We start from the raw sequence: 11,191 nt of genomic DNA, 5'->3' as shown, positions 1-11,191 counted from the left end.
ACTGTGGGGGAGAGAGAGAGAGAGAGAGAGGGATGGTGTATGTGTGTGTGCCAATTTGAATAGTTGTGGATGTGTTTCTATATGTGTAGGTTTTGTTTTAATAACACATTTGAGCTAAACAGATGTTCTCTTTGTGCACTTTGGTCCACGCAGCAGATGGATGTAATATCAAATCAGCAGCGTTATGAATGATCCTATACGCTGCAGGAGAACAGACTGCATGGATCAGTATTCAAATTTAATATGATGACACTTACACACTGTCTTGTCTGCTCTCCGTATGTGGTACAAATGTGTTAAAATCATTTCAACTTCATCGCAAAGGCACATGCCCACTGTCCATTGGCTGTACAGATACTACAGAAATACATAAGAAAAACATGATGAGGAAATAAAATACTGATTTGATCCAAATGAAAAAATGTTTGCACTTACTTCCCCACTCACATGTGCATTAATAAACTCCCTTATTTACTTACAAAGAAGCTCAGACACAGGGACAGCGAATGAGTACATGTTTTCTACCACCACATATAGTAGAAAATACATAAATCAATTGCTTTTTCCTCCCCAGCACAGAGGTAATAATATATATTTACAGTTAAAATGTGCAAGCTCGGAAAAAAAAAAAACATGGTGAGCAAAATTTAAACAAGTTTATTGACATAAAATATATACAATCAGTGTTAAAATGTAAAAAAAAAAAAAAACAAGAAAAAGAAAAAAAAGAAGCGTAAAAACAATATATATATATATATAAAATTACCTCTTTCCACATCCATATAAGAAACAAGCAAGTTGGTTGTTGCTGTTCAGCAGTTCTGATATTAATGCACAGCGTTCAGTGCATGGTAGAAAAAAGAAAGAGAGAGGACAAAACACCTGATTCCCTCTAAAAGGTCTGGCTACCTATGGCTTCTTCCTCTCTTGTGCGTCAATCACTCTCTCTACATCTCCATTTACACTTACTCCTGCCTCTCCTCCCTACAGCTCCCTCTTTGTTCTGTGGAGGAAGGGGGGAACAGGAGGTGAAAGGAAAAAGGCAGAATTGCTGCCTTCTTGTGGAGGGGGAGGAGGGGCGAGGGTGGAGTGACCACTGTGTGATGGAGGGGGAGAGAGGAGAGGAGCAGTAGTTTCCATCAGGAGGAGGGCGACCAACAGAGCTCGGCGTTTTATCCCTCCTGATGGAGGACGCGTTTGTTGTATTATCACCAATAGCTGCTAAAAGAAGCCTCCACGCTCCTGCATTTTGTTTCCAATTGTGAATCCACAGGCTCTCAGAGGCTCTCACACACACACACACGCAGTCACACACACGCAGTCACACACACGCACCTCACGCACAGACGTGCCTCATGTGGAAGTTGACCACATACTCTGCGTTGGTGCGCTGGACAGAGATGGCGAAGGGTTCAAAGGGATGGAAGGTAAAGGCGACCAGACGTCGTACGGCGTGATTCACCGGCCGTCCCAGCAGGCCCGCCTGGATCTTAAACTTCAGCAGGCCCGAGTCACGTGCGTAAAACCTGAAGGGTGAAAGAGAGACAGACAGTTATTAATATTACACTTCACGTCTAGATGCTTTCTGTCAACAGGAAACAAATCATTATTATTATTATTAATTATTAATCTATCAACTCCTCTCTGTAATTCGTTTTAATCTGCATCTTACTTTTAAAAGCAGCACATAGGCTTCTCCAACTCCAACACTGCGCTAAAAATACATTTCTGCCTGTTGCTGTGAACTGAAATGATTTAATTATTAGTTAATAGTCAGTCAGGTGAGGATGAAACAATATTGATCACTCAAACAAACAAACTGGAAACAATCGTTTACTGGTCTGATCTCAGTTTGTGCCGTCACCCTGAAACCATTTACAAGGACATTTCCAGGATATTTCAGTGATGATCTTAAAGGCATAGTTCAACATTTTGGCAAATTGGCCCATTGCCATAATCCCTATAGTTTTAGGCGTAGGTTTGTTTCCTTTAATTGTCGGTGCAAGCTATTTTTAGAACGGCGGAGCAGAGCCACGAGCTTCTCAGAGCTACGCTACGGAGGCTCATGGGATTTCTTGGTTTCCCTCATCAAACTCATCAAATACACAATCCAACAACTCCAAAACGCTCTGGTGGACAAGTTGTGACCTGCACATTCACCACGCTATGAGTTGTTGTTTTTGAGGCAGATGCAGAGACTGCTTGCCAAAAAACTGCCCTCAACAGGAACGCACATCAGCGGTTTTGCATGAATTTGCCTCTAAAACAACTCTGTCTGGTGACGTTCTGTTATTATCTTGTAGCTTGGTGAATATGCAGGTCAGAACTTGTCCACCAGAGCGTTTTGGAGTTGTTGGATTGTGTATTTGATGAGTTTGATGAGGGAAACCAAGAAATCCCATTAGCCCCCATAGCATAGCTCTGAGCAGCTCACGGCTCTGCTCCGCGGTTCTAAAAATAGCTTGCACCGACAATTAAAGGTAACGAACCTACTGCTATGACTATAGGGATAATGGCAATGGGCCAGTTTGCCAAAATGTTGAACTATCCCTTTAACGCTCTGCATACTGTCTGATCGATGAGTATGGAAAGTATGTACAGTAGTATGCAGTTTCGAACACTTTGGCACGGTGTCCGTTTTACACGTTTGTTTTCTTCTCTCTGTGCTCACATACTGTTTGTTCATTAATTCATTCACTTATTGGTGGACTAATGTATACCTGATGGGGTGGTCTCCACACGTCTTCGGTCTCTCCATCACGGACACCCACTTGTCGTCGTAACTGAAGAGGGACAGGTCGAGGTAAGGGCTGCTGCTGTACGACTGAGCGCTGATGGGCAGCTGGCCCAGCAACCGCCGCACCGCCTCGGTGTGGCCTCCGTATTTGGCGTTCACTATGGTGTCCTTAAACCTGAGGCAATGGGAAATGTCATTAGATAATTACACATTTCCTCCGACAGTGTGGCCTTTATGTAAATATCTGCAGTCTTATAGGAGCGCCTGCTTCGACTCTGCTCTTCGCTTCATGCAAGTGGTAGAAATCTGGTTTGCTGAACGTACTCCGACCTCCTCCCCGACATCATTTTCACCACTCTAACATCTAATTCTAGCCTATTTCCTCATTCAAACCTTTATTTCCCCCCTCCCTTCCTCAGCCAACCACCCACCCACCCCCCGCTGCTCCTCCCTCTTCACCCTCCACTGAGGATTGTGTCACCTATGCTGCCAAATTCAATCATAGCTCCTCCAGCCGCAAAGACTGTCTTAATATCTCCAGTCGATATCCAGATTAAGTCCTAAAACTCCTTCCTTGTCCTCCAGGCGATCGCTGCTGATCTGGCCCCCCACCCCCTTCCTAACCATGCTCTTCAAATCCCCCCTGACATTTGGCTGCACAATTTCAGGTGCAGTTTTTTTTCTTTTCTTTCATTCAGAAACAGCCAGGAGGTCACTCTGACGTACCTCCTCTGGACCTGACGGGCGTAGTTGTTGGATGAAGCGGAGCAGGGGAACTGGACGGCCTGGCTGTGCAGCGTGGCGTTTCTGAACAGGTCACAGAAATTCTCAAACAGCTCCAGCAGCTGGTCGGAGGTGTTCTCAAAGACGGCCAGCACCTCTGTAGACACCATGTTGTACACCACAAAGAAGGACGGCTGGGAGAAAAAGAGCAGTGGTGATAAGAATAAAGGCTTTCTCTAATAATCTCTTCTTGTCGGCATGCTTTCTCAAAGTATGAGGCTTCTACAAGAATTAAAAAATAAGCGTATCAGGGAAAAAACAGAGGTATTTACTCTAACTACTTATTTTACGCTTTAGCTTTTATCGATAGTAAAAACCAGTGGTGTGCACTGTGCAGTTACTTTTACATATAGTTTAAAGCATTTTATTGTGCACAGCTATACTGCGACACATTTTGACTAATACTGTAGCTAGTGATGCATAGCGAGTATATTTAAAAGAAAAAAGTCCACAAAATGATGCTCGCTCTTCTGATCCAGTATTTGTCAACACAACTTGGTCACAGCACATGACTACAGCCCTTTTCACATAGGACGCAGTGTTTTTCCATGTGCACCGCGGGGTACAGCACAGGAGCGCACCAGGACCCTGGCGCAGCGCACAAATCACATGCCCTTTGTATCTGACAAATAGGCAGAAGAAAATCCCGTCATTAGTTCTTCTGAGAAGGAGACGAGTAGCAGCAAACGTATAGGGGAAGGGAGTGGGTTCACAAAACCCTCAGTGCGAGACAGGAATTGGGAGAGTTTCGTCTCATCCAGGAGCTCCGATTTCATGATGACTAGTGGTTCAGAACTTTGGATCGGTCTCCACAGATCAGCACGCAAGTGGTCCGTGGATCGATCAATTAAAAAAAAAAAAAAGTTGTGCTTGCAGTGTGGGAACACTACTGTACATGCGTACCGCCCCACCGAATAGATGGTAGCGCTACCGAAAATAATTCTTAATTGGATAATTCTGAATCGATGCAGTTATGTCACATTATCGATTTTTTACACAGAGTTTTACACAGCTGACTTGTATCATCATACAGACATGTCCTGTGTGGCAACATAGATTGAGGATATGATGCATCGTATAATCGAATCGAACCGAATCGTAGGCTGGTGAATCGTGATCGAATCGAATCGTGACGCCAGTGAAGATGCACACCACTAATAGACGGGCAATTGAAAAAACTCTGCTCATATATTTGAAGCTGCAGCTCTACGTCGCGCACAACAACAACAAAATTGTTTGTTTTATCAACATGTTTACGCCCCGCGCAACACACTTAACACTCAAGACCCGTCTGCAAGAAACAGCTGCTGGTCAAGCTAGCTTCAGATCAGCCTGATGCTGCCACAAGTGGGCAGCAGATTACATGACGCACAGAAACAGGCAAAATTAAATCCTTTATGGGGCCGAGTGCTGGTGTGAGATCAGATGTACAAGCAGAGATAGAGCTTCCAATTCAGTATTGTTCCTGTTTCCTGATCGATAAATAAAACTGTTGGTTCAGTGCGACAAAATTATATTAATAGTTTATTCTTCGTCGGTGAGATGGAAGCATTTAATGAGCAAGGCCGTCAGAGGGCTTAGATTTCATACAAATATAAGTGAGCTTTGATCAGATCTATTTACTGTCACCGAGAGTGAGACACAGGACTGCACAGAATCTGTAGGAGAAACGTGTCCTTGGAGACCTGAGCGAGGAATCCTTTTAATACAGCAGCAACAACAAAAGACACGGGAGAGGCAGGGGAGAGCAACAAAGAGAGCAGGGGGAGGAATTCAGAAGTGTGTGTGGACTTGTTTTTATATCCAAGTGGGGACTCGTCTAAACCTGAACACACACTAACCCAATCAACAAAAAAAAAGAAATCAAAGGCTCCAATGGGTCCAGACTGCTTTGTGAAGGGTAAGACTGTGTTTTAGCGATCACAGGTGATAGATAATGCATTATAATGGAGATAATCCTCACATGGATATAAAACCAGACTTAAATGTGTGTGTTTGTGTGTGTGTTAATACCTGCGAGGGGTCAGTGACTCTGAGTGTGACCACGTCTTCGCTGGTGTATTTAATGAAGAGGTGATGCTCATCCAGCAGCTGCATCTTCCACATCCTCAGCCTCCTCAGCTGATCAAAAAACTGGAAGAATCTGACGACACCAAACAAACGTCTAATTAAAAAACCCGGGAGCTGGGTGAACTGAACTGATCAATAACAGAACATCAAACATCAGCACATTATTGGATGTGAAACAGTCGGCTGTGGTAATGAACCATTAATTAAACTCAAACAAAACATGCAAATTTAGCCACAGAACGCATTTCAAGCTAAATATAAGAGCTGAACTAATTAATCAATTAAGAGCTAATTATTCAGAAACTATTTTGATTATTTGAGAAATCACACTTTCACTTTTTCAGATATATAAATACTGAATTTCATTTATAAGAGTAAGAGTAAGGCATATGAAAATTCAATTCAGTTGTGGAAATGATTTAATATACAGCAATAATTTTAGACTCTTACAATTTAGCAATGTACTCTTTCCTTAAGGGAGCGAGAGAACTTTAAAGTAGAGATGTGACCCGATGAATATGCTACTGATTTATCTGATTCATGAACATGATGTGTGCAGGTAACATTTATAGCGACGGACAGAGATTTAAATGTGTTTTCTCTTTTCTCAACCAGGACTAAATTAATGACGGACCAGATTTAATAAACTGAGCTGTCTGCAGGTCTCCTCTCTTCTCCAACCACACACTGACAACCAAGTCCAGCTACCACAGAGTATAATATTCATTTAAAGGATGGATAGATACAGTTTTTAAATTTAGACCCAACCTGTTTTAACTCTGGACCCTCCTCCGGTTGACTGTGAAAACAAAAATGGATGGAGCACAAAACTGTGACTGTATCTGTGTGATTTTTATCATTAAGTCAAAAAAAAGTGAACTACTGTGAAATAATTTGTCTATCGGCCGTGAGCTGTTGAGAAAGAAATCTCCAGACCTGTACAAGCAATTAACACCACTGGGCAACCGTGCTAACATGCAAATCACCACTTAAGGGCAGAAATTTTCAATGAAAAGAAGTTGAGACAAAGGTACATTGTGTCATACTTTCTGTATTTTAGCAGTCATTTAACAAAAAAGTGCGTCAGAGGACGTGACCACACGGCAGCTACATTCACAACTTATTGAAGCTGGTTTTGGGTTAGGGTTATGGACTCTGCTATTTTATTAGATGTGTTTCCTGACCTCCTGTTAAACACAGAACAGTGTTACATATTACATGTTCTGTTGATGATTGCAAGAAAAATGATTACTATTAATTAGAGGAAGCCTAACCCACCCAAGTACCTATTTTTATGAGAAGATGGACCCCAGTTATTGACTATCTTACATAAGACTCTTATACATCAAAATTTTAATAACTACTGTTATTTTTTTATCATTTCACTTATTTCTTATTAAAGCGTAGTTTTTATTTATTGTTTGAAATATCCCTTTTTGTAGTTACAGAACTAGATAAGTATATGTGTGCTCTACCTTTATACTTTTATACAGTGATATATCTGCGTGACAGATAAGGCCCAATCTCATGATGTTTTTGTTTTTGTTATGTGATGTTAATTTCCTGTTGATGTGAATTAAAGCAGAAGTAAGCGATCTGGTCGTTTTGGCTAATGCTGCGTTCCAGGCAGGCTTTTGAAACCGTAAATTACAGCTTCAAGTCACGACTTACGACTTTGTAGCGTTCCAGGCAACCCACTCGTGTTTTTCCGACCTGTTTTACCTGTGAAAGTCACTATAACGGCCACTCGTAACTTCCCACCCGTGAACTCGTACCAGATCGAACTGGTACGACTTCACAGGTCGGAAAAACACGAGTTGCCTTGAACGCACCATAACAGTCCTCGTCGCTACGTCACCACATTCAGGCGCATCCCTTGGCTGCACACACAGCCCTGCATGTCGTTCTCTCTCCTCATTGGATAAAACTTGTAGGATACGAGAAAAGTTTTCTCCTCGGCTCAGAGCAGAGTGACTGACAGACCCGTGTTTCGGTCCAAACACTCTATGTAAGTGATTGCTGTTGGAAGATATAACTATTTAAGACTTATATTAACACAAAAATATCGCTTACTTCTGCTTTAAGGGCAATAAAAGTAAAAAAAAGAAAAAAAAAAGAAAAGAAGAAGCTGGTTTCGGATCACAGTTACAGCATACATTAATTTCAAAGTTGTGGAAAATGACAAGTGAGTCAGTAAATATCACTGTGAGATGGATAAGCAGCAGAGAACAGCTGAATGGATGAAGGCAGGTGAGCGATAAAAAACAAACTAGATGGGAACCAAGTGGAGCGGGCTCTTGCGTACCTCCTCTTAGCGGTGGCGCTGCCATCCTGCTCAGCCCTCCTCCAGAGGTAGACCAGCAGCCTGTGCTTCAGGGAGTTGATGGTTTTGTCGGTGTACAGGCGAGGGAAGCCGGGCTGGCTCTCGGCCTGAGCCTCCGTGTAAACTGCAGAAAGAGTCAGGAGGTCGTCCTCATAACAGAACCGTCCGATAGTCCTCACGTCCAGAAACGTCCCCTCTGGAGTCACCTGGTTGTAAAGGAGAGAGGTGAGAAAAAAAAGAGATTGCTTGGATGGATGGATGGATGGATGGATGGATGGATGGATCTATTCATCCCAGGGAAATTCTTCTGCCAGGATGCTCCAAAGGGAAATGTGCAAGGAAAATAAATAGAATACAAAGAGGAAATACTGTATATGATAAAATATATCCTACAATGTCTAAAACAATAAAATAGGGAGCAACCTAGACATAGGTAAAATACTGTGCTACATAATTTGAGTGCAATACATAATCTAAAAACGATATTATACTAGTGCAAAAGGGCCGAAACATAGTTTCAAAATGAGGTATGTTGTTGTGATTAGATTAGTGGATAAGAAGAAACTTTATTGTCATTGTATAACGAGATGCAACGCAATTTTGTTCAGCAGCATCTCCCTGCAGCTGCAGCTAGTATCTAGCATAAAAATAAGATAAGACAAAGCTGATGTCTGGAATTGTTCCTCTTTTCACACAACTACATGCAGAGCAACATTTTATATCTCCATGAAATGACTCACCTGAAAGACGTGTATGGTCTGCTGCTGGACCGACAGCACAGCCAGGATGTTCCTGTAGAGGTAGAGGCCCTGGTTGTGGGACAGGATGATTTTGTCACACTTGAAGGACCTGGTGTCACAAAGCCTGCCCGTGTGGAGGTCGATGATGTGAAGCGAGTAATCTTCTAGAGGCGACCGAGGATTAGGAGTCACAGATTCGTTGTTACGATACACCTAGTGGGAGATAAAATTTTAAACAATGGATGAAAACAGACAGAGTGGTTTTATCATTTCTTCCAGTTTCCTTGTGTATATTTGTAGTAAATTTGACGGTGTTGTTACCTCAAAGAAGTATGGCGGTGGCTCCTCTGGGACATAAACAGCCGAGCCAACAATAACATAGCGGCAGTCGTCTGTGAAGAGGCTGCACTCCCTGTTCAGGTGTTCTCCATTTGAGGCCACATTGGTGACATGGAGCAAAGAGAAGAAGCGCTCAAACAGACGGCCTCGAATGTTGAGGGAGCGCTGGTCATTGGCCGTTAGAAGAGTCTCTCCCTCTTGGCCTCTCAGCAGGTCCTGAGCTGCCTGGCAGCCTTGGTATTCATATATCTGGAGGAAGAACAGCAAGACAGACGGAGTTGGTTTCAGTCAATGCCATGAGGGGAAATATGGAGAAAATAAGACAGAAAATGAACATAGAGTTTCTCTCCTCCTTTTACCTCCAGAGAAGTCTGGTCAGAGGAGAAGGCGATGAAGCAGCGTCCATCTGGTGAGAACTTCCTCAGGAAGCAAGGGGGCTTCTCCACATTGACCACAGTGAAGTTGGGGAAGAGGTTCTGGTGGAAGCAGCGCACTCTGTACCAGTGAGCTCCGGGTCGACCTGAGCAGATCCTGCGCCTCTCGAGACGATGAACCACGTTCTGATTCTGGATCCTTCTGGGTTTCAGGGTTGGAGTGTCCTCATCCATCGCTGCGATCATCAGGGAATGATCTCAAACCCTCCCCTCAGTAGGTAAGATAGACAGGCGCAGAGTGTGGGGAGAGGACTACATCACAAGTGCAGCCCCGTACCTGTGTTTTCATTAGAAAGTGCGAAGAGACAGAACAGATGAGGACTTGACTCAAAGCTGCACTAAAATGTAAAGAGAGTAACACTCTAGTGCTAAATAAATATGTTATTTTATTAGTGAACACACTAAATGTCCATGTCAGAGGGACACATACATGTTTTCATGAGGACCCAAGTTAAAGCTACGTTGTTAGAAGGCAGGAAATAAAGGAGCTGGCTTTCAGGAAGTAGTGGAGCTGTGCATAAAGCCTATTAAAACCAGCTACATTTTCAAAATACCTCAGCAAGGAACTAGTAATAATAATATTTATTTATGTTGTTTTCAGACCTAGTTAGCAACATTTCCTTGCATTCATTTTGGACTGAGTCGTGTTAAAGTTACATTGTTAGATGTTCTCACATGTACAGCAAAGTATTCAATAAATAACGTTTGTTTATGCTGTTATCAGACCTAGTTATCAGGCTATTAAGTGACTAAAGCAACGTTTCCTTGCAGCCATTTTGAACTGAGTCATGTTAAGTACTGTTAAAACCATAATCATACACAATAATGCGAACAACACAGATTATACAGCGGGGTACAACAACACAAAACAGTAGCAGCTACTTGTACGTGACGACAGTTTAGAATGCGTGTAACTGTTGACGTAAATGTTACGTACAAGACGTGACAGAAGCACTAACTAACTAACATTAACTGCTCTCTCTGTCCACATTCATTTAACTAACTTATTTATATTACCGGGCAAACTTCTCAGTGAACCGCAGGCAGGCAGCGTCAGTTTTATCAGGAGACATCTGACTTTATCCCACCACCGACAGGAAAAGATTTGTGGCTCCTCCAAGTTCAGCAGCAGCTTTTTGTGTGTTAGCAACGACAGTTAAAGTTAAAGGGCTCTCGAGCTCGGCCAGTTAACAGTTTAGCCTGTACTTCCTCGTCGAGAAACATTCACCTCTACTAAATAATTACGCCGAGCGACAGAAAGTGTAAACCTATCGCATTTCTCTTTAAAACACCAGACAGACAAACAGACAGCCTGAAGCATCAACGGGTCCAGGAGCAGCAGCGGCTAAATGATAATACATCCATGTTGTTGTGAGTGAGCCGCTTCCGAAACGTAGTAGAAGAAGAAGACAGCAGCGACGCACAGTGACAGCGCCGCCACGTCGTCCTCAGGCGATGAGCGGTACTGCAACCAGCTGGAAACAGATACAGCAGCTGAATCAAACAATGAAATTGGGTTTCATATTGTATTAATCAATGCAGTGATGCGCAATATTAGTCATTAACAGATATGTAACTCAACTCAACTCAACCCAAACTTCATTTATTTTTTAAAGTGTTTTTTTGGGGGGGGCGTTTTTGCTTTTATTTGACAGCACATAGTGAGATAGACTGTAGCCTCTACATGGGGCCTCTACAAACTTCATTTATAGAGCACTTTCAAAACAACCAAAGTTGAACAAAGTGCTGTAGCCTACAGATCAAT

General features: G+C 42.7%; 1 protein-coding gene across 1 annotated transcript; it reads right to left on the bottom strand.

Annotated features, from left to right (window-relative positions):
• Positions 1-792: 792 nt before the first annotated feature.
• det1 (DET1 partner of COP1 E3 ubiquitin ligase) lies at positions 793-10,754 on the bottom strand. Its single transcript, XM_083973284.1, has 9 exons — positions 10,444-10,754; positions 9,352-9,703; positions 8,975-9,241; positions 8,654-8,866; positions 7,896-8,119; positions 5,534-5,663; positions 3,464-3,654; positions 2,721-2,912; positions 793-1,526 (listed from the first exon to the last, which is right to left on the bottom strand). Exons 2-9 carry the CDS (start codon positions 9,610-9,612, stop codon positions 1,337-1,339), a joined length of 1,668 nt encoding a protein of 555 aa, XP_083829410.1. The 5' UTR covers positions 9,613-9,703; positions 10,444-10,754; the 3' UTR covers positions 793-1,336.
• Between the last annotated feature and the right edge of the window lie 437 nt (positions 10,755-11,191).

The sequence above is a fragment of the Trachurus trachurus genome (assembly GCF_905171665.1).
Source record: "Trachurus trachurus genome assembly, chromosome: 6".
NCBI classification, from domain to species: Eukaryota; Metazoa; Chordata; class Actinopteri; order Carangiformes; family Carangidae; genus Trachurus; species Trachurus trachurus.
This window is presented reverse-complemented; position numbering and strand designations above follow the sequence as displayed.

Excerpts from the sequence above, each read along its gene's own strand:
- det1 (XM_083973284.1), bottom strand. The coding sequence starts at position 9,612 with ATGATCGCAGCGATGGATGAGGACACTCCAACCCTGAAACCCAGAAGG. Across the intron at positions 5,664-7,895 it reads AGCGCCACCGCTAAGAGGAG|ATTCTTCCAGTTTTTTGATC; the intron begins GTACGCAAGAGC and ends TGGTGTCGTCAG. Across the intron at positions 2,913-3,463 it reads GCCCGTCAGGTCCAGAGGAG|GTTTAAGGACACCATAGTGA; the intron begins GTACGTCAGAGT and ends CCATTGCCTCAG.